Source organism: Natrix helvetica (assembly GCF_964273705.1).
Source record: "Natrix helvetica genome assembly, chromosome: 2".
In the NCBI taxonomy this organism is placed as follows: domain Eukaryota; kingdom Metazoa; phylum Chordata; class Lepidosauria; order Squamata; family Natricidae; genus Natrix; species Natrix helvetica.
Window position 1 is genome coordinate 166,591,591 of NC_138552.1, and position 24,425 is coordinate 166,616,015.

At 36.7% G+C, this 24,425-nt stretch overlaps 1 protein-coding gene across 4 annotated transcripts in view; it reads left to right on the forward strand.

The window, feature by feature from the left end:
- The window catches only part of ADGRB3 (adhesion G protein-coupled receptor B3), a 514,089-nt gene that overhangs the window by 163,698 nt on the left and 325,966 nt on the right, over nt 1-24,425 (forward strand). For all 4 annotated transcript variants that reach the window (XR_014174267.1, XM_081940251.1, XM_081940252.1 and 1 more), the window contains exons 3-5: nt 6,472-6,582; nt 14,018-14,179; nt 22,635-22,799. Coding sequence is in view for 3 of the 4 variants with exons in the window: in XM_081940251.1 (XP_081796377.1) it covers nt 6,472-6,582; nt 14,018-14,179; nt 22,635-22,799 (438 nt within the window). In the remaining variant the exon portion in view is untranslated. The remainder of the gene's footprint in view (nt 1-6,471; nt 6,583-14,017; nt 14,180-22,634; nt 22,800-24,425) is intronic.

Consider the following 24,425-nt stretch of genomic DNA (forward strand, 5'->3'; position numbering starts at 1 on the left):
TAGGTCTTAGCTGCCCATTTTCGAGAATAGTGCATCCTCCCCCATCTCCCCCCTCTCTTTCTCTCTCTCTCTCTCTTTCTCTCTCTCTCTCTCTCTCTGTGTGTTTGTGTCTGTCTGTCTGTTTCTCTACACACACACACACAAACACACACACACACACACAAAGAGAAAAAGAGAGTAGGCAATAGACTGGAAAGTGAGAAAGATTTAACCTATTAACCTAAGTTTAAGACACTTAAACTATGTTAATATTTAGTCACATCAGCTTAGTTTTAATGTGTTTCTTTAATCATGGAAAGATGGGGCAGGAAGGAATTTAAACTGAAATTGCCCTAAACTGCAGGAGGAGGGAGATTTAAGTCTTCTTCCACCAGCTATTGTGAAAATCCCTCCCAACAAGGAAGAGGGGTGGGTGGGAAACCCTTTGCTTTAATATCAGGCAGCCAGCCAAAATTAACAACACATTCTGAATAATTCAAAGAAATTTATCCCATCTTCCCATAAAATAAACAGCCAACACTTGCCTTAGGTTTGCATGTATAGGAATAAGATGCACAATTTTTCTGTCCTGTAAATTAAGAGGAAATTTTTCATACTTCCAGCTGAATTTATTATGCTGTGAAGCAGAGGAATTGTAGCCATATTTGTAGTCATACTGGGCACATTTATTTATGTATAGCTGTCTAGTATTTAAATCATAGCTATGTATCAGTTCAACAATAATGACAACAACTTTGCCAAGTCAGTATTATTCTGATAACCTGATAGTGGAAAGGAGAGAGGGGGGAACACAAGAAACAGATTCATCTCAGCCATTTTCCTGAGATTGTGACAGTTATGAGATTTGAACCAGGGGCCTCCTGGCTCTTCAATCATACTTTTTGTCATTGACATACACCTATAGTATGTCATACATACATACATACATACATACATACATACATACATACATACATACATACATACAGGTCTTGACATATTCAGGTCTTTTCCCGTGTAAGATTGAGAATATCTTGGCGATGTTTCGACGAGATCCCACTCGACTCGCCATCTTTAGGCTGGTGCCTTTGGCTTGGTGCTTGTGCGAGCAAAGAACCGAGACACAGAACAGGACAATGACATTGCCCTCCTCCCTTACATCAAAGGCACCACAGATAAAATCAGCAAAATTCTCCAGAAACACAATATCAAGACAGCCTTTGACACTGACCAAAATATAGCCAACATCTTAAGAAACCCCAAAGACAAAATCCAGCTAGAAAACCAAGAAGTCTATGAAATACCATGCAAAATCTGCCCAACCACATACATTGGACAAACTAATAGGAGAATAAATGCACACATCGCAGAACACACGAACGCTGTCAGAAAAGAAGAAAAATCTTCCTCCCTTTTCCAGCACCTTAAAGCTACAGGACATGAAATTGATTTTGAAGGAACCAAATTAATCTCCAAAACTGAACACTTCAACAAGAGAATAAGTATGGAGGCCATCAGAAACACCCCCACAACATGAATAAACATGACAATACCTCCCACCTACCAGACTGGAAACTAGCCCTAGTCAACAAATGAGTCCCAGCCACAAAAAACGACACCAGACCCAGAACAACACAGGACGCAACCACCAATCACCCTCACCAGACTCAAACCCAAACCCATCCCATAGATGAATTGCAACCACCATCCAGAAGCCAAACCACGATGGCATTACCAACTGCTACACCCCCCTCCGACCCACACACAAAGCAAACTGACACACACCATGAACACATGGCCAGACCTCAAACTCGGAGCCAAACCAAAGCCCAGGATGTTACATCACAGCCATCTGCTCAGGACATTACATCACAGAACTCAGGAGGTTACAACGCAAAGGCTCAGGATGTTACAATGCAGCCAACCTCCCATGATGTTGCAGCACAGGACTCAGGATATCACTACAATAGAGCTCAGGAGGTCATCACACAGCCCATTATCCAGGTTGTTATAACACAAAAGACTAATGGGCACACAGCTAGAACCTCAGCCACACAGGATGTTACGAAACAGCCGACTAATTTGCATACATCAACTCCATCAATTAATCAAGATGTAACAACCAACCCGCTTACAGCAACAAAGCCAGCACTCCACACACCCCCACCAATATTTATAGAAATATGGCAGCTTCGATCACGCTTTGATCGCACAAGCACGAAGCCGAAGGCACCAGCCTGAAGATGGCGAGTGGGACCTTGTCGAAATATCGCCAAGATACTCTCAATCTTTCATGGGAAAAGAATACGCCAAGACTTGCATACCTGTACCTATGAAAATCTACGAGTATATCTATCTATCTATCTATCTATCTATCTATCTATCTATCTATCTATCTATCTCTATCTAAATTCCCCCCCCCCCCCCAAATCATTCTCCAATGTCTAGGTTGGCATGAAATGTTTATTGGTAATGTCTGATTGTTGTTGGGGTTTTTTTATTTAGATCTTTGCCTTCATGCTATGAAGACTTCAGTATTATGCTTCTAAATCTGGCACATCAGAACTAGGAATGAGTACATTTGTGATCTGTTCCGACACTTCAGTCACGTCAGGCCAGTTAATTTAGCAAGCCATTTTCTGGATGGCAGAAAACTCCTCAGAATTGTCATAGTTTCCTCATCCTTTGTTAGGTCTTTAATCTTAGGATTCTGTTTTCACTCAAGCTGTCCCTCAAGAGAATATTCTGCCGCTAATTTTTGGATTTGATTTTCTGGAACAGGGAGAGAAGGAGAGATAGAGAAAGACGGGTTGGGGGCGGGGGGGGGAGGAAGGAATAGCTAGATTCTGATTTTACTGCAGCTCATTTGCAGTTCAAGTTAAGGCGTCTCCTGCCATCTAGTGATGGAAACAAAATTCTACCAGCAAAATACAGAGATGAGAAAACACTTGAGATGAAATGTTGGGAAATGAGAAGAAGCTGCAAATGATTCTAGCAATTTTATGCACTTTCACATTGCATGACAGAAATGAATTAGGAAACTGCGGAAGAAAGGATACGGGTCCAAAAGACGGTCAGATTCCTTTAGGGTGAAATGACATTTAACAATAAAAGGAAAGCACCATGTGCCGACAGCAACATGTCAGATGATTTGCAGATAGGTCTGATATCTACAGACATAATTTTGTGACACCCTATCAAAAGATTGTGCTGTTAAAAAAAGGCCTATTGTCATCAGGAATGATTCCACATAGTGTTTTCCTCAAGGCCTCTCTAAGCTCTTCCTACAGAAAAGCCATTTCATTGTTGCAAACATTCGCTCTGAAAATATTGCTGTTGCTCAGTGAATACAGGTGAAATTCAAGAAATGTCCACTCCCACCCAATCATTCTAGTTGCTCTCTGATCAACTGAACATTTGCTTTCTTTCCATTAAGCATGTACTCTTTTGCCTTAAGCCCGCATATATTTCTGTAAATTGTCCAATTTTTGAAAGGCTTGGAGTTGTGACAGCTGGTTCATTGGCACATGGAACCTCAAGAAAGTTATTGTTCCCTCCTCAGAACTTGAAATTTAAACAGTAATTAAAAAGTCTGTCTTTCCTGGAAAAACATTGACTTGCTTGTGCCTCTCAAATGGTCTTAGATAAGCTAGCAAAGCACTGCCTTGCTATTTCCACTTCTACCAAGAGAAACAGGAAAGACAAGTCAAGAACTAGATGGGTGTTCAGGCAATCAGAAAAGACCTTTACTCCTATCTCAGGATTTCAAGAGTCTTGAAGGTGGAGTTTGGGATTTCTGCTTCTTTTCCTGTAAGGGTCCAGATTAGAAAGGATTCAGTGTTGGCAAAAAGAAAATTATTATCATAGACTCTCATCAATTGCTTGGTTGTTGTTGTTGTTTTTTGTTACTTCAGAAAGAACCAATAGGGTTAGAGGTATGGCCTGTTCCTTTTCTGCTTCTGCTTCCGCTGGATGGAAAAATAACTACTGACTGCTCATTCGCTGTGTCCAGAGGAGCTGTCAGAAAGCAAGAAACAACAGTAACAACAATGGAGATGAGGAGCAGGAGGTCACCATATTTTGGAGTTGGAGATGGGGTTGATTGACTACCAGAACTTGAAACCAATTGCAGAGTAGTACTAGCCCTTGGCATATTATCATTCGTGGGTTTGGACACAGATAATTGAAATGAGTCATTTTTGACTCCGTTTTCACAATAGTTACTCAAATATCAAACATCTTTTAAATAATACATTTTTACATAATCATTGCTTCTAAAATAAATCAGGCTGTGACTAAATGTATGTTATATTTCTTCAAATATGCTCTCTCTGCAATGCAAAAAAAAAGATTTGTTTTTATTATCATTCTATTTTAAAGAATGAAATTGAACAATTAAACAAGTTTAAGAAATTATCCTAATAGTTGACAAAACCATTCAAAATGGCAACAGCGCAGAAAAGAGTGAGTTATAACCGTTCTTTGCACACACAGCTATTTCCCCAAGATTGTGTAATCAAAATTTGGGTGCTTGCATTTACACTGGCTGCATCTTCCCAGTGTCATGTGATTTCCAATTACAATGTTCCCAGAAGTCTTCCTACAAACAAAGTCAATGGGGAAGTCAGATTTGCTTAACAACTGCATGACTGGCTTAAATGTCTATGGCTAAAAGGTCATAAGCTTGGGTGCAATACATTTAGTGACCACTTTGCTTAGCGATCCAGTTCCAATTGGGATCAGAAGTTGAGGACTACCTATGTAAGGAGAGAAGAAAATTCCCAGGCAACATGAAGTTCATAGCTGACCTCTTACTAACAGAAGGCATTCTAGTTTTCACGAGAATAGGTATCTTAAAATGAGAGTGCTATGTGCAGTAGATGCAATGACGATACAGTTGCTGCTATCATCACAGTTTATTCTTACTAAATTTTGCAAATTTAATATACATTCAAATGGATCTCCCTGTGTATGTTTCTTTGTGTCTAGATGTGTATCCTCTCATACTCCTAGACTTTAGCATGAAAGCAATTATAAATATATGATGGGGGCAGGATTGTGCCTTCAAGTCAATATTTGACTTAGCTATTGTCTTGACAAGTCTCTGCAGTTTTCTTGGAAAGATTTTGGAAGTGGTTTGCCTAGGACTAAGAGAGAGGAACTGGCCTAAGGTCACTCATCTGATCATTCATTCCTAAAGCTAAAGTAGAACTCATGGTCTTCTGGTTTCTAGCTTGATTCCTTGCTCACTCTATATAAATAGCAATACCACTTATATACTGCTCCATAGTGCTTTAAAGCCATCTCTAAGCAGTTTACTGAGTCAGCATATTGCCCCCAACAGTCTGGGTTCTCATTTTACCGACCTCGAAAAGATGGAAGGTTGAGTCAAAACTCGAGCCGATCAGAATCAAACTGCTGGCAGTGGGCACTGTCAGCCTGCAATACTGCATTCTAACCACTGCACCATCAAGACTCCTGGTTATCTGGTTCATAAAAGAAGATTAAGAGATAAGAACAAGGAAATTTGATTTAGCTCAATTACTGCTGTAGGCCTGCCTGTTTCTGGGTTATGAAATCTGTGCATGCTACTTGTGGCAATGAACAATAGAGCCTGTCACACTGATGCTAATTCTGCCAAAACAGTTGTTTCTATTTCTAAAATAATGCCATATGTTGTGATGCTGCACTTTAAACGTGTTGGGGCACATAGTTATGAGCAATAAAAAAAATAGGTTTAAACTGCTGGAGATTAAGTGGTTTGCCAAAGGCACTGAGAAAAATTAGCAGTGCTGTCTTGTGTTTTAAATAGCATCTCACGATTTCCATGCAGGACTTTTTAAGATAGCCCCCACCCGCCCTATTAAAATCAAAGAGTGATTATGCTTTAGAATGAACAGCAGGGAGGAAAAAGCCCAGGGACTTCCATGTATTTTGTAGCAGAGAGTTTTCTGAAGCAATGAAAGTAAAACACAGCTGCTGTTGCATCCAGATTACACAAGGCATTTTGGCCCCGTCATTACAATACGTTTGTACTGTTTTCATGAAAGTTTCTTTGCCATCCCACTGGTTGGATGGCTTAAGCAGGAAAAGCCATTGATCTCAGCAAGAAGCACCGTTTTATTGCAGAATGACACCACTAAATGTGTTGGTGGTAGTTGTCTGGTGTGGTTTGCACTGATTTAAATATTATTTCTTAATATAATGTATGTAGCCTAAATAACTGATTTTGTACTACGGCTGTTTTTTTCTAATGTATCACAATTCTGAAATATTTAAATAACTTTAAACAAGTTTTAGATTAAAACCTCTTTCCAAACACAGGTTGAGGCATTTAACACAATATAAAACAAAGCAAAAATAGGCCTTGTAAACTGATGTTCTACTAATGCCCTCTTCAGGTGTTTTTGTCAAACAACTGCATGAGATAGTATGTGACCTTTTGAGAAATGTCTACGCACAAGCTTTCATAAACCTTTATTCTGTCTTTAGAATTTGGAATGATGGGAGATCATACAATTAAAAGTCAGCGACCTCGATCTGTTCATGAAAAAAGGGTCCCTCAGGAACAAGCTGATGCTGCTAAATTTATGGCACAAACTGGTAATACATTAATTACCTTTTATCTCCTTACTGTGTTTAATTTTAGCAATGCCACTGCATGTCTCCATAATCTTTTGCTGCATATTTGTCAGTTTTCTAAGCTGATACTTTTAAAAAGCCATTTATTCTTTTTTTTTAACCACCAGTTAAAACTCATAAATAAAAGATCTAAGACTTAGACAAGTGTCCAATACACATGCGATCAATATGAAGCTTTTAAAACATATTTATTTTAATATGAAAGTTGTATTAATTTTACAAAAAAAACAACAACCCATAGTTAATCACACATTCAGAAAAAAAGTATGTAACTTAGTGTGTGTATGTGTGTGTTTAAAAAAAGAAAATCTAAACATGTAGAGTGAATGGCAGAGGTTTCACAGCTTCAGGTTCAGATAACTGGGTGACAAATTACGTTTAATAAATAACACAAGTAAGTGTCTCAATTTAGATTTTGTATTATGGTGTTCCCATATCTACTTAGAAATCAACCCCATTTTTACTAATGGAACATAGAGAAAAATGTGAAAATAGCCTGCCTTTTCCTATGATTAACAATTCAACAAGAATGAATACCGCATTTCTTAAGCACAGTGACTATAAATTCATATTAGGAAATTAGGTATTATTAAAAATTACAAGCTGTGCTCAGTGACAAAGCACTCTCTTCACAAGCAGCGGTATATCCAGTTTAACCCTCAGCATTTCCAAACAGTGCTGGAAATTTTTTACCCTCCTGAGAAGCTACTCCTTATCAATCATTAAATTAGATGGACAGTTATGAAATCTAATACAAGGCAGTTCTCATTTCATCCAGCCATTTGATTTTCCTAAATGCAGACATATTTTATGGTCCAATACATACAATACATCAAGTCACTCAAAGTATAATACAAACATCAAGCATAAAATTAACACCATAATCTGTCCAATATAGAGCTTCTTCTACATACAGTTACTTCTCCAGTATGGTTGAGTTTTGTGCAGTGAACACAAATAAAGCAACAGCAAACACATGGCTGGTAAGGTAAATTTTCTCCATATTGATATTCTGATGTTGTTCTCTGTTAGATACTTGGTTTCCACCAAGGCCCTCTGTTCCAGCGGGAACAGAGGTTTAATCCTATTGGTCGAAGGGTCTGACAGCTCCCTATAAAAGGACTGCTGTCAAACTCAACCTTCGCTGGATTGTTCTCACTTGTTGTACTTAATAAAGGGCTGTTGTTACCGTTAAGCCTGTGTGTCCCTATCCATTACCCGATCTAACACTGGCGATGAGGATGGGATTGGAAGGCAACTAGGCGAATCGAAAAGAGCATAGCAATCCAGCAAGTACATCCAGCCCGGAGCTCAGCGCGGCTTCAAGCAGCCATTTTTGAGCGGCAGATTCCAAAACGCCCTCAGAACATAAAATGGCCATTCACGCCCCAATCTAACATTCTCCATATTGATATTCTGAAAGAATCATGTGATCTGCCCTCTACACCTATTTGCGCAATATTCTGCCATGTGTCCTACCATACATTTCAGTGTGAAATGTTTTCTGTGCTGTAGAGGCTCAGTGTGTAGACAGTTATGATTCTATCAAATAAACTTCTGATATAAATAATTTTTGATAATCTCTTAATCTCATAAAATAGAAAACAGGGTTCTCTGAAGTATAATTTGAGACATGAAAAGTTGATAATCTGAGTTGGAAGATATTGTTATGATCCAGTCCAATTCAATTTAACTCCCATTGTTTTTATTATAGTTAAAAACCTTATACAGTATACAATTATATTCAAAGTGTTTAGCTTTGATCCAACTGAGGCTCCATTCATCGCTGAAAATGTACTGTCTTGTTTTTTTTTAAAAAAAAGAACATTAATCACATCTCTCTTTTGCAATCACAACAGGACTTGGCCTTTCTGGACGTTCAAGCAGCCATATAACGCCAACTTCTTATGACCCAAGATTTCTCAGTCTGATTTGCATTTTCACAGAATTACTATAAAATGGTGCGATTGTCTGCTATAGTGGCCTGTAGATGAAATAATGCTCAAGCGCATACTTCAACACTTACAGAGATCCATAGAGAACAACACTATAAATGCATCCATCCTTCTGAGTAAATGTTCTTATGATTCAAAGAAAATGAATATTTAAATCCACTCCCCAAAGCATTTTCAAAAATCCTGATTTGATAATCAAGTATCTTATATCAGCCTTTTCAAACAAAAGCCACTTGTCTAACATAGAGCACACAACCACTTGTAGAGTGCATATTGTAGGTTAATTCTTTTTGCCAAATATTATGCTCTGTTTTTCAACACATTTACTAATATCTAGTCCATCTCTTCCTTTTTCCATTCTGATTTTCTTTCAGTACTGATCATTGCATATGTGATTCACTGTGAACCTTTTCTTTTCTTGTGATAAAATTAATGTTGTATTGCCTTCAGTAGCATTATTAGACTCTTCTAACATGCATCTTACATTTATCTGTACTTGCTCGGAAATTAATAAGATTGATAAGTGGAATTAGAAATGGCATTCATTTGTTTCTGTGATTTGAAATGATTCCTTGTTTATTTTCCTTTATGCATTTTTTTTTAAAGCCTAGGTGATAAACTCTGATTATTTGTCATATCGTATAGTTATTTATGCGTAGCAGTTAAAATTTTCAGAATGGATTTGCTGTGATATCTATAAACTCATTTCTTTGTTTTAAAGAAAAATTAATTAAAAATGAGGGAAAAGATGAATTTTGATGTAAGAGATATTTTAAGGGAAAAAAAACCTTGGTTTTATGCTGCATTCATGTGTCTGGTTATGATAACTCTGCACTGCTGACATTGAAACACCTCCATTCAGAATACATTTTGTGCTTTTTTCTAGTGAATGCACAATTTTTCTGCTTTCAGGCAGCTACACTTCAGTGGAGAATGGAAGATCAGTTTTTCCCATATGTGTCCTGCCTTTTCCACTGAAGGCAACTGAGAAGCCTTCGTAGAGGCAGAAGCTGTAGGATTTTTATGCTCAAACAAATGTGCACCCTTCAAAACAAGAAAAGACCCTTTTCCTGAATTGATATGGACTGATGTGGGTTCATAATGAAGTAGCCATATTAGTAGTTTCAATGAAGAGAGGGAGAGTGTAGGTGGGGAATATATTAAATGAAGGTGCTAGAGTTTGTTGGAAGAAGAATTTGATCACCTTGTTTCAAAAAAAAAAAGTCCATAAGTGTGCATTGGCCCTAACAGCACATGTCTGCAACATGACTGTATATATTCTCCAACCATGAGTTATGCTTTCCTCCATATTATCCTCTCTTTAGGTATTAAGAATTTAAAATTATCATCCAGGTAAGTGTGATATAGATTTGTGGGCCATTTTAGTCAATGCATTTTACTTTGGCTACTTTGTAAATGTACTTTTGCATTTGTTTATAGTTCAGATCATTCTTAGTGTTTAGGATGGTAGCAAGACCTTAGGAATCTGCTCCAGACAAAATAAATTAATGCTCAATGTAAGCAAAAATTAAACCTTCTGATGTTTTAATGCAAATCATTGTATGATGGTCTGATTCTACAGGGCCCTCCTAAATATCCACTATCTATTCAATCCCTTGGGAGAAAGATATGATTAATTTGGTGGTTTATGGGCTACATATACCTCTTTTTAAAAAGGGTTGAGTACATTCAGTAAAATCTGTGGGACTTACTCAGGCACGACTGATGGCAGCATATGCTTCTAGAATTCTGGCGTGTATTATAAAAAAAAAATGTATGTATTCCACAGTTGCCATTTCTGCATGTGTTAGTTATATAGGCTTAGTGCAGTCAAGAAAGTACTTCTAACATAACGTTTAATTAGACACAAAGAAGAGGACCATCTCTTAGTCTTCAGTCCCATTACCAAAGTCATGAGTGAAAGCTAAATCCCAGTTGACAGTAAGGCCCAATTAATGCAGAGGAGTACACAAAGCTCAGTAATGGGGTGTACGCAAGGTGGATAGTTGTCTCCTGAGACATGAATTGTGCAGTCATATGCTTGTTCCCCTCTGACTTGCCATAGACAAAAACCTACTCCACAAACTAATGAATTCTAGAATTGTTCAATAACAAACCAACAGATTGCTTCCTGCTTTAAGATACAAATGTAACTGGTAGATATGAACTTCCTGTGCTATCCTCTCCTACCAGATTTTATCCAAGTACACAAAACCACAAATAGGGATTCCATTGAATCGTTAAGCTATGGGACCAAGATCAGACTAGGATGGGGAAAACTCCAAAATAGGGAGATACCCTCAATTATCCAAATTTTCCTTTCCAATCAGGCTTCTGCATCTCAGATTATATTATTCAATATGATCTCACAACCATTGGTGACATACTGTTTAAAGCCTAACATCTTCAGCATTTACCCCACCTTAAATGATTTTTTGCCCTTGTTAACATGGTTAACTCGTTCCACTACTCTTGAACAAGAAAAATCTTTAACACTTTGATCATTGTTTTGTTAATAGTTCGTAATCTTTGTGAAGCAGATGAGCAGGCTTCCTACCTTTCCCTCAGTACATCATATTTCATTACATTACACAGTCATAGTGCCCTCCTTCCCTGCTCTGAACATAGAGGAGCACATATCTCTTTCTGACACCCTTGAAGGTTGTTGTCACTTACTTAGATGCCTGAAGCAGACAATGAGATAGGAATGAATGAGTGCAAACATTTAAAATTCCATTCCATATTTGACTGAAAGGTGCTTTTTCAAGAGGCAACTGGAGTTTCTTGAAGTGTTTGAAAACGTTTCACTTCTGAAGCTGAAGAAGCTTCTTGGATCATCTTCAAGAAAAATGTCTTCAAAGAAAAAAAAGAAAGTCCAGTTGCCTCTTGAAAAAGCACCTTTGGGACAACCATGACCTGGGTGACTGAGAATCTCCATAGACATTTCATATTTGAGATGCCTTTTCCATCACCCTGCTTTTTAACCTATAGCCATATCTATGATAATGACTGATTTCTTCTAGTTTCATTTTGTCAGTCAATCTACTCATCATCACCTGTCACAACCAATGCAGTAAGTGAAAATCCTTGAGTCATGTTATATTTTGGAAAAGTCTCATTCCCTAGATGTGAAACTTTTTAAAATATTAACATATTAGCACTGGGATTTCTGTGCAGATAGACATGTTGAACCTAAAGATGTCTTATGAGAATGTTGGTTAATATATTTCAGAGTATATCATGCCATGAATAGTGTAAAGTTTGTTCCCATCTCAATGTTTTAACTACATAATCCTATTTTACATGTCTCACTTGATAGGAATGGAAAACATTCATTCCTGTACATGATGACGAGGCAGGCAGGCAGGCAGGCAGGCAGGCAGGCAGGCAGGCAGGCAGGCAGGAAGGAAGGAAGGAAGGAAGGAAGGAAGGAAGGAAGGAAGGAAGGAAGGAAGGCAGAGGAAAGGCAAAGAGAAAGAAAAATACTATATGTTTCTTGCTTGGGAAAACCCTAGCAACTCTTCAATTGTTTCAACATTATTTCCTGTTTGAAAAATTAAGAACTAGGCTATTTACTGTTTGAAAAGTTAAGAAGTAGACTAAGCATAATCTTATAAAATGTCATATAACAAGTCAAAACCAGAAAATAAACAAACACAACATTATTCTCACTCCAGTTCCAGTTCTTAATGAAATGAATAGGGTTGCTAGATTTTAGGCTGAAGTTGATTTTAGCATAATATGGGTGAAATGAATGTCTTCTTCTGTAAAAGCATAAAAGAAAGACATTCTTTACATTATTTTTTTGATTTTGTGGAAAGACAGAAACTTGATAAGAGCAGTGACTATCTGTATCTTTGCAATTATCTTGCAAAGCAAGGACCCCCTTCAAATATAATTACTGAGTTTTATTTTTAAGGTGACAAAAGAAGACAATGTTCAGTTTATGGAACATTAACATACTGATTGCATTTAATTTAAGTTGGATTTATATTTAATCATATTAAGTTTTGTTCTGAATATATCTATTCCTTTGCTTTGCCCCACCCACTTTTTGGAATGTGGCTCATTACATGCCATTCAAAGACTTAGACCTTAACCCTTGGTCTAAAAAAAAGTGTTGCATGGTATTTTTTAGGGCACAAGAATAGAGTAGTTTGTATTTATTTGAAACTGGGTAGGATTCAGAAGCATAATAGAGGAAAGGAGCAATGGATGTGCACGGCTTCAGAAACAGTTCAGGAAAAAGTGCTTTATCCGCCTACCACTCTTTAATGCAGCCCTGGAATCACATTGCTGCCACATGAACCCCAGAAATGATATAACTGCTATGGTAGGTACTGGAGTTCCATCCTCGTGCGAACTAAAGGACCTTTTCAGAAATGAATCTGAAGCACAGAAGCACACTTGTAACATCTTGGCCTTTTTTTTCTGTTAAAACTCAATAGCCTTGCCTTTCCTGCATTATAAAGTTTGGACTAGGGACTTTTTAATAGAAAAAAGTAACTATATCTGAAAGCAAAGCACATATTGAATACTTTAAATTTAAGAAAAATCTATTTCTGCTAACACTGCACCTTCACACTGAAGGAACAGTTATAATTTAGTCATTCTTTTGTAGCTAATAGTTTTACGCTTGTACATGGCAGACACATTTAGTCATTCATGCGTAAGCCAACATTTCTCAACTTTATTCTATGCCACCTAGAGTTACTTGTTTGTGAGATGGAAAGCTATATAAATAAGATTTCTATGTAAGCAAGTTTTTATGGGGAAAATAGATTCCCCCCCACCCTTTTTTTCCCCTCACTCCCCATTGGGGAAAACTGCTCTGCAGACTATTCTTGGAAATTTCTCCAAGATGTGCCTGACCGTGTCAGAATGATGCTAAGCCTTTGGCAATTGGTTGATACAAAACGGTAGGCAGTCATTATTTCGCTAATATTAGTCCTAACGGGGAGAGAAAGTTATTCTTTCCCATCCCAAGAAACTAAAACAACTGTTCCTGCTGTCACTCACAAAATGGCAATAAAAGTCATACCTTCCCATCCCACATTTTTTTTGAAGAAATGGCCTCACTCAGTTTTTTTGACAAAGAGATAAACAACTCTAAGATTCCCCTTGCATTTTGTTTTGGTACAATTTAGTAAACACTACAAATATTATACAAATAAATTAAAACACAAGATTAGGTTTGCTTGTTCCTTAATGCCACTTGTCCCCTGGTTTTCTTTTTACCTTGGAAATATACTTTCTTTCTAACTCATTGCATATTTTGTTCCAAAAACGCTTAATTTAGGTGAGCTTTTATTTTAAAAATATGTTATCCTTTTTTTAAAAAAATTGTTTCTTAACTATTATTTGCTTTTTTTTTTTTTAAAGTATAGCTCTGGCTGTGTACTCATGATTGTACTCATGTTTGCTTATTGTCTTGAATACAGGTGAATCTGGTGCTGAAGAGTGGGCCCAGTGGAGTACATGTTCAGTTACTTGTGGTCAAGGGTCGCAGGTGCGAACCAGAACTTGTGTATCACCTTACGGGACACACTGCAGCGGCCCTTTAAGAGAATCAAGGGTTTGCAATAACACTGCCCTCTGTCCAGGTAGTGTTAGCAGCCAATAAATGAATTTGTGGATATTTTTGAACTGTTGAATGCTAACCACTTGAAACACTACTCTTTATACATGGCTAGTGACAGGCACTTTACCTAGTGATTTAAATTATTAGTCATTGGTTCAAATTACTTTCTTTTGGAACTAGCAATGCATTATTTGGGGATATTCTGCATTCCAACATTTTAAAGCATTCTTATAGTATTTATTTTGGGAAATAGCTCAACAATTACAGACATACAGTAATTGAACTTGTTTTACTCTCTAATTGGTTTACATGATTACAAAATTAATCTGAAGCTGAAATGATTTAAACTAATCAAGGCCATTTGGTTGTTCTCTGTTGTGGCAACTCAAATCATAATTTGAGATTACTTAAAAATAAAAAAAGTTTTTTTTAAATCTGTATCTTCTTATGCTTGTGCAACTTAAACCCTCTTCTAGCCTTCAATATATCTAGAAAGGGGACTAGCTTTCTTGCTCCAGCCTCTCATATACCTTCCTCATGTAGAACATTTCTGGAAGTCAATTCAAAAGAGAATCTTATAAAATCAGCCTCCTATATGGAATTCAAAGTTCTCCATCGTAACTTTTCATTTGAAGGACATTGTGGGTTTGTGATATGAATAGGCAAGTGCTTGGTTAAGAGAAAGAAATGTCAATTCACAATGTCTAAAGCAACTTTGGATAATCTATAAAAAATAGGGCCCCAAATTTTCATAGCCCTGCTCACACATACGTACGTACGTACGTACATACATACATACATACATACATACACACATACATACAAGCATATATAATATTTTTAAAAGAATATAATAAAAACTAATGAAAAGTAACAAAAGAAAAGATAAATTGAAGAAATCCAAGTGAAATCTAAAAGTGTAAGGAGGAATAAAAATAAAAATAAAATAGAAAAGAAAAGGAAAAAAGATGCAAAGAAGTAGCTTCTGGTCTTTTTTACAGGAATTATAAGTACAACTATAAATCTGTCCTTATTCTATAGTTACAGCATAACTTTCCATAACCTATCTAATCATCAAAACATTACTCATATTCATTTTTAATGTTTCATGTAAAAACTCTTATTAACCAAAAAAAAATTGTAGACATTTTCTTTTTTTTCTGAAAATAAGTCAATTTAGCCATTTCAGTAAGTTCCACCATCTTCACCAACCATTCTTTCATTGTTGATAGTGCTGAATCTTTCCTTCTTTGTGCATAATGTAATCTTGCTGCAGTTATCATGTATAAAAACTTGTTTCTGAAAATCTGTTTTCACCTGTATGTTAATCTTTAAAATCTTTAAACTAATCAAGGAGAGAAGCAACTTAAAACTGGGGAGAAATTTCCTGACAGTTAGAACAATTAATCAGTGGAACAGCTTGCCTCCAGAAGTTGTGAATGCCCCAACACTGGAAGTCTTTAAGAAGATGCTGGATAGCCATTAGTCTGAAACGGTATAGAGTTTCCTGCCTAGGCAGGAGGTTGGACTAGATGACCTCCAAGGTCCCTTCCAACTCTGCTATTGTATTGTATAAAATCCTCTGAATCATTGTATGTATTTACATCGCTTTTAACATGTCTACCAAACAAGATAAAATTTCACTTCTTGTTGCTCTCATTTCCAATTTAAATTTGAAGCATGGATTTATATTTTAAACAATGGTACATCAATTTATAAAAAATATTTTTAAATTATAACATAATATAAATTTCAGTCCTATGTTTTCCCATTGTTCCATCTGTTTATTGTAATCAAAAATTTAGCCTGCTTTATCATACATATCTCTTGTTCTATCTCTTGTTTTTCTGTTTCAGTTTCTATAAAAGTTTCTATATTTTAGCAGTTACATGCCCATCATTTATATACAACTTATCTCAAACTCAGTCTTACAATGTTGAAACCATGAATTCATTTGTCTACTTTAAATCTTTCTAAGAGTCCCTTTTTGGGAGAGGGGGCGGTTTATAAATGTGAATAAATAAATAATAATAAAAATAAATAAAAATAAATAATAATAAAATAAATAATAATTGTAAATAAAAGGACCATTGGCAACTATGTCCCCCTGCCATCAGTTCCTCTCTTGTTTTTATTTGATATTGCCCTTGACAAAATTCTCACAATACGTTAGGCATATACTTCTATTTTTTCTGGTCTATAAAATGCTCCTTATGCTGAGGGCCACAGAGGTGTTTTAGGATTTGTGGGTTTGTCTATTACATATTCTCAATGTGCCACATCTAACATCATCATTTTTAAAATCCATATTAACTTTGTTGTGTCAGAAATGTCCATGCCACCCAAATGTCGGGTCATGTCCTTCTAACTCCAAAGTCTTCTATTTCTCAGCTCTACCCACTGTTTCATCCAAACCAAACAAAATACAATTTAAAATCAGATAAATCCAGCCTTCTTTTTTTCTTTACATCTTGTAACACCTTATATTTAACTCATGCTTTTTTTTCTCCTGCCACACACGTTTAGTTACATTCTCTTGCCACTGTTGCATCAGTGGTGCATCAGTTATCAAAACATGTATTACCTGAAACAAAACATCATTCTAGACAAAGCTTCCACTTTTATCAGAGGAAATTCCCCCGAGCAATGATTGTTGTAGATTTTTCCCATTTTAACATTCGTTTTAAACTTAATTCCATTCCTCAACATAGTTATCTGAAATGACATATAATTCATATTTGTCATACTGATGCCTAAATATTTTACCTTCTTCTCAATTTAAAACTCATTTAATTCATAGTACATTTTGGTCTTCTATTTTCAAATTTTTTGTTAAGATTTGTTTCTTAATTTTGAAACCTGCCAGATTCTTTACCCATTAATATTTCAATTTCAATTCCTCTTAAAGGATCTCTAGGGCAGAAGGACATCCAGAAAGAAACAAAACAAAACAATCTAGCCATACCCACACAGTTTTCCTTTAAAAAAAAAAAGTTTTAAAATAAGCCTTTTAAAAATCTAATCCTATTTTACATCTCTTACTTGATAGGAATGGCAAACATTCATTCCTATTCATGAGGAAGAGGAGGAAAGGAAGGTAGGTAGGTAGGTAGGTAAGTAGGTAGGTAGGTAGGAAGGAAGGAAGGAAGGAAGGAAGGAAGGAAGGAAGGAAGGAAGGAAGGAAGGAAGGATTATTGCTTAAGAAAGTGGCCCATCCTGTAAAGTATATTTTTAAAAATCCCTCCCTTCCCAACTGCCAACTTTTACTTCCTAATTGCAAATTACATTTACCCCTTCAGTAATCAGGAATCAAAGAGAATCAAAGAATAACCATGAGTCATGCACAAAACGTGGTGACAAAATAGCTCTTCTTTTTACCCTTGAAGTGCTAAAGGGTCAGAAGAAAGAGTCCTTACATGAGTCAAAGCAACAAGCTCAGCCTTTGCAAAATAATCCATAAAACATGGATGGAGTATATTCCCCACATTAGCTGAGGTACCAAATCAACAATCCTTTGCATTTCAAAAGGTCTCTACAATCAAAAGGCAGAACGTATAGCAAAGTCCAATGATAATCCTAAAAATTCAGCAAATCAGCCAGCTCGAATTACTCTTTTTTTTTTACATTTTCAAATGTTTCAAAATTAGAAACACACACACGCACACACAAAGCCAGTGTTGAACAGCCTACCAAACATACCTAAGCTTAGGTATATAAGCACACTCTCTGCATATTGTTTTGTCTTGTTGTGGAGTTTTCAGAAGTTGTTCATCTGTTATTTAAAGATGAAGTGTGCTTTTGAAGATGAAGATTCACTGCATTGTAACAAAGGCATCCTAAATTTCAAACAAGGGTTATAACATGAAGAGTGCATGCACACTTTCTTTCCATCCACATTCTTCAGCCCAGGAGACTAATCAAAGCAATGCTGTCCAGTGTTAGTATTTTCTTCCTGTTTTATATGTTCCTGTATGTTCTTCGTGTTTTGTTTTTAAGGCCACACATGCACAAGACTCCCAACATCCATATAGGAATGTACTCTAACACCCCCACCCCATCCATCCAAGAAAGCAGTGCTTACTTTGTAGTTAGGCAGACAAGGTATTACAAGAGAAGAAATAGGAGGATCCACAAAGCACGCTGCTCATGAGTTCATTCTTTGGGATGCCTACTGCTTCCCTGCAAAGCTTCACTCCCAACTTACTCCCTTTATTTTAAGCAAATTGCAAGAGTGGAATGACCACTCCTGGTCCAGGGTAAACAGTTCAAAAGATATCTCTCCAATAAACCACTGCAGGCAAGACAACTTCCAGTGACTTCGCTTGAAACAGCATAGTACAATTGACCAGGGACGTGCGGTCAGGGGAGGCAGGGGAGGCAGAGCCTCACCACTCTCAGCATGAAAAAAAAAAGGGAAAAGGCGCTGAGGAGCCTTGGGGAATTTGACTGCGTGAGCTGCGGTCCCCTTCATGTTGACTCAGGAAGGCGGGGAATGGGACCACATGTGCAGGACAGAGGGAGGTGCAGGAGGCTCCTCTAGCCTCAGGCTCCCTCCTGCACACGTGGTCCCATTCTCCGCCTTCTGTCGGGTTATGACGCTGGAGCTCATGTTCCAGGGTGAATGCGCATGCGCGAGCGGCTCCCTTCCTCGCACTGAGCAATGGCATGTTTACGGGAAGTTGCTCGTGAAAGCAGAAAGTGCGACGGACTTTTCGGACCATCGGCTACCGTTTCCCTGCCAGCTCGCTCTCGAAAGGACCCTGGAAACCAAGTCATGGCCGGCGGCTGGTTAAGAATTCCCCGCCTTCCTGATGACGTCACCAGCCTCACCAGCCATAAACCTCACCGCATGTCACTGCAATTGACATACTTGCATTTTGTTTTGTGTTCCAAGCAAACCAGGACACATAAAAACTAAAATTCACATACTTCAGACTTGAGCCATTTGGAGTCTGAGCTGCTTTGTATACAAACCTCTTGTGCAATCCTATACATGTTAATTCCAAAGTAAGTATGATTAAATTAAGTGGAAACTATTTGCAAGATTGCATTCTGATATAGAAGTGAGTGACATAAATTTTTTTTTTTAAAAAATGCTTATGGTCCTGCATGTTTGCACAGAATATTGGGGAAGAAATCTGAAGGAATCCAGATTTTCATCTGCTGTTTCTGTTGTTTCCTGTTGTTTATGAGAAAAGGGAAAAATGCATATGAGAAATGGGACTAATGGAGATGTTTAAATAAGTGAATTATAACTAATTATTACAAACTTTGGCAAGTTTCACCCTTTCAGTTAACCATGGTTTATGTCACACCAAACTCAATAATGGCTAATGCTAATTAAATATGGGCTTGGTACGCAATAAAAATCAGAAATTTCTTTATAACATTAATCTTCATATAAAATCAAATGTATTGCTTGAAGTTACCTAGATGGAGGGACTTCATACATGAGGTTGGAAAAGAGAGCTTCCATGCTCTTAGATTTGTCAGAGTCTCTAAATGGCTTTTCTCCATATAGGATATACATTGTATGTTGAACATACATTGGTAAATTGAAATGAAAATCAATTAAAATGGAAGGTATTATTGACTTACAGTGACTCTGGGAGAAATAGATCTTTCACAATATAATTTAAAAGCATCACAAGAAAATGTTGAATGCTTGGGGTGGGAAGTATCCCGTATCCTTTTTGTTCTTCAATTGTTAATCCCTTCCAGCCACTTTTTAATCTTCTCAGATATAGTTATACCAGTCTTAACTTTGCAATCATTTCTAAAATGCGTAAGATAATCCAATCAGAAGAGAGATATGAATTTGGTATTCCCTCCTCCTATTGTGTAACATATTTTTAGCAGAAACTTTTTCAAGCCCTCTTGCTTGAAACTAGAGCTCCACTTTGCTAAAAAAAAAATCTGTATCTTGTTGCAGTTGGATACTTCAAACTGTCTGATTGTAGAATTGAGTTAGACCAACTTTTATAGCTGCAATATATTTTTTTAAAAAAAAACCTGAATTGCTGCTTTTCATTCAGGAAAATGGAATCCTTGGCAGAGCTTATGCAATAGTTTTTAGAACTGAATACTTAAAATAAATGCCAACATATTTTATAGAGACTGAAGGATTTCACATGGCTGGAGAGATAATTATAAAGTTCATTATTTCATTTACTGAGTATCTAAATCATTATTTGAAAGCCAAATACTGCAATCATGCCTTTGAAAAAAAATGTATTAATGAGATTAGTACACATAACGGCAAATCAGCTTCATTAATGTTCAAACCTGATTGCGTTTATTGAACTTATTAGAACAACAATAAATTCCTTGTTTTCTTCAGCGTGAATGAAAGCAGTTATGGAAAGAATAAATGCACTAGGTTAAAAGAAGAGGGATTTTGGCTGGGGACATTGAGACATCTGAACTAATAACTGAAATGCCGCCCATGAAAGTATACAATAGGGTAGTATTTTACATTCTCTGCTCATTTACATATCTAGTGACATGAGCACCATGTTTTTCAAAGTATAATTCAGACAAAACAATAATAAAATACTAAAGTCTCCAGAATTTATGACTGGAAGTAACTCAACTCCATTTATTGAGTAGGAAAACAAACTCAATAACTACTAACATTATGTTGGTTTATTCCCACACATATATTTTTCAGCTGATGTTACTATTGATCAGCTGCAGGCATCCTGAACTTTATCTGGAAAGCTATCAGTTATACTTTATTGCTAATAGACAAAGACTGCCTGGCAGGTCCAAGGCTAGCAAAAAAAAAAACCATGTTTTTCCACCTAAATTGTATTAGCCTACACTTCGGTTTAAGTTTGAACAACTAGCTTCAAGCACTTTTGTCCTGCTCTCTTGATTGGCTCCAAATAGAACTCAGAACTTCTATTTCATTTATAGTTTAACTACAATAAAAAGAAAGTATAACGCTAAATGGGTAGCTGACGTTTTAATCATACCTTTTGTTCCTTTTTAGCAGAGTATGATAAATCAGTATTATAATATAGTATAGCATTACTAAACAATAAATCAAATCAATCAAAAACATGTAGATGAAGCTTTACAATATAGGACACTCCTGCCTATTGACTAAAACTCCTGGATTTAGAAAACTGGTAAGTTGGAGAGAAAAATTCCTTCAACCTCTGAACAACATTTTTGTTGTGGCATTCACTTGTGAGCTTTTACTCTACCTTTTGAAAGAGTGCAAACCAGGTATATATCTATTTCTTGCTGAGACCTAATATTTGTCCCATTATAATTGGACTTACTGGTGACTTCTTTTGGCTATGTTAATTGGTTTCATAATACAAATTCTCAGAACTATTTGGAGCAAAACAGAAATATCAGCAATCGGGGAATGAATGTGCCATTTGTAAATGAACACAAGCAAATGAAATTTAGTGCTGAAGCTGGAAATAAGAAAATAATTCATAATTTAAGCTTGATAAATAGACGATATTTTGTCATAAAGAGATACCTTAGAGTGGAACCAGTTTAGGATTATTTTTTGGCACACCTTGGTCATGCTTTGAACTTTTACAAAATAAAGAAATGACATTAATTTTATTGTCATCTGTTTTTTGAGGCATTTTATTTTGGCTGGAAAAACCCAGTTTTGAACAGTGTCATTAATAAATATTTAAGCATTCCCTCCATTTTGCATAGCCTACTCAAAGATCAATTAGTTCACATTTATATTAAGATGAAAGACTTGATGGGGTAAATTTCAAGCTAATCCATCTATCTTATGGTAATCAATCTGCTGTACTGTTCAACATACTGTTACCAAATATACATTATGTCATTATGGTTTTATAGTATGGAGTGACTATTAAGGCTGTATTAAAGAAGCCTGTGTTACCACACTTGTTATTGTTCTAAGAGCACTTATATTGGAATGTTACTATTTATTTATTTCTAGTCATTAGTAGAAGTTATGTGTTATTAATCTATTTCAAACAAGGTGAAACACCAAATCCTTGAAGCTGTTTAATGATAATATTGATACATTCCTTTCTAGAGGAAAACTCGATTATATGTCTAGAATTACCTTGGCATGTAGATCTGCTGTCTTCATTGAAATTTATTAAAGTTAATGAAATTCATGAAGAACTTGTTGGTTGTCTAGGATTCTCATAGCTCTCTAAACTAGATTCAGAGGCTATGACTCTGTCCATATTTCAAACCTATACGATCCACAGTATATTACATTAGATTTCCATTGGATAACATTAATTCTGGAGTCCTGAGTTGGCTTAATGATCAGTGTTCAAGAGAGCTTTCTTCTATCCAATAGCGTGCTCTCTAAGATCCATTAATCGATATTTGTAAACTGTGGGATTGCTTTTCTTTCTCTCATTGATGTTGGCCAAATGCCTCTTATCATTTCCTCTGTTTTTGAATTCATTTTGTTACTGGTGTTCTTTTCTTTGTAAAGCCTCTTTGCTTTATTACAGTACATGGAGTTTGGGAGGAATGGTCACCTTGGAGCTTGTGCTCATTCACATGTGGTCGAGGCCAAAGAACTAGGACAAGGTCGTGTACACCTCCTCAGTATGGGGGAAGATCATGTGACGGACCTGAAACACAGCATAAGCCTTGCAATATTGCCCTGTGCCCGGGTGAGCATGCATAGAAAAACTGTTGTTTTGCTTATGAGGTCTCTCTCTCCTTCCCTCCTTTTCCCTCCCTCTCCCTCTCTCCCCCTCCCTCCTTCTCTTTCTCCCCCCTCTCTCATTCTCTCTCTCCCCCTCTCATCCTTCCTCTGTGGCCTGCTTTTGTCATTTTCTACACTTAACAGCCTAAACACTGCATGAAGGATTCATTACTGGAGTAAACTGGAGTATTATTGATTAATACATATGGTTAGAGTTGGGCAAGCAACCTTATCTTTGTCCTGAAAACCATTTGTGCTTCTTGGACCTTAAAATTACATGCTTGGCAATCCTTGGGAAGGCACAGTGAGAACTCAAATTGAGACTCCAAGGACACAAATGTCAAGGCCGTTATCAGCTTCCACCAGATCCCTTGTCCCAAATCAATACAAATCCATCCTTGGGAAAGGAAGATAGCTAGGCATTAAATGCTCTTCAAAAAGACTAAAGGGATCCATGGTATATGAATGAAAAATGAAAACTCGGAACAAGAATGGCTTTCTAATCCAGTAACAATCCCCTGTGTACAAAAATGCTATTGTCAGAAAGGCAGCTCTTTCCAGGCCTTCCAGTGATTCCTCTGCTTCCTTGAATAGAAAGACTAAAATGTGAATAGCTACCGGTAATTTATTGAGTAAACCTGCTCTATTTGGTTCCTTCAGTAAACCATTGTTCAGCTAACCACGTATTGTGAACACAGTTAGTATATGCATGGGGAGGACTGTCAGATGGTGGAACAGCAGAAATACTTTTGAGCAATTTATAAAATAACATATAACAGAATTTCCATCAAAGTCAAAAATACCTATAGTTTTGCATGAAGTTCCTCTTGGATCTTGGCTTAATAAATAATAGATAGATTTATTAATACATTAATAAATTAATTAGATTAGAGTGCAGTGGTTAGAGTGCAGTACTGCAGGCTACTTCTGCTGCCTGCCGGCTGCCTGCAATTTAGCAGGTCGAATCTCGCCAGGTTCAAGGTTGACTCCATCCTTCCGAGGTGGGTAAAATGAGGACCCAGATTGTTGGGGGCAATATGCTGACTCTATAAACAGCTTAGAGAGGGCTGTAAAATCACTTTAAGGCAGTATATAAGACTAAGTGCTATTGCTGTTGCTATTTGTAACAGAAATATTGTGGTTGCTTTTGGGGCAAAATGTAAGGTTAAGTAGATGATGCTGAGTCTAATAGCAATAATGACCATTTTAAGAATGGTCAGGTAAGAAACATTTCATTTTTCATACTACCCAGTGTACTCTCCAGGCATACTTTTCATACTAACATTATTTTAAAACTCTGCCTTAGTCTGTTTCTATCAGATATTATCAATAATCTATATGTTAATCCATTTGGTGTGTATTAAATATTATTCAGTTGCAGCGTTCAATGTGTTTGGATGTGAGGAATGTTACTGAAATGGAAGCAGATCACCCTTCTGAAGGGATTCAAATTAAATGATTATTTAAGTGAAATCTATGACAACTCTGAATACTGATGTACCTTGGAGTAGGATAGGTAGCTGTATCCATATATGCATCTCAGCATGTGTTGTTTTGGGTATGAGCTATTAGGGAGAAAAATCTCATCTCT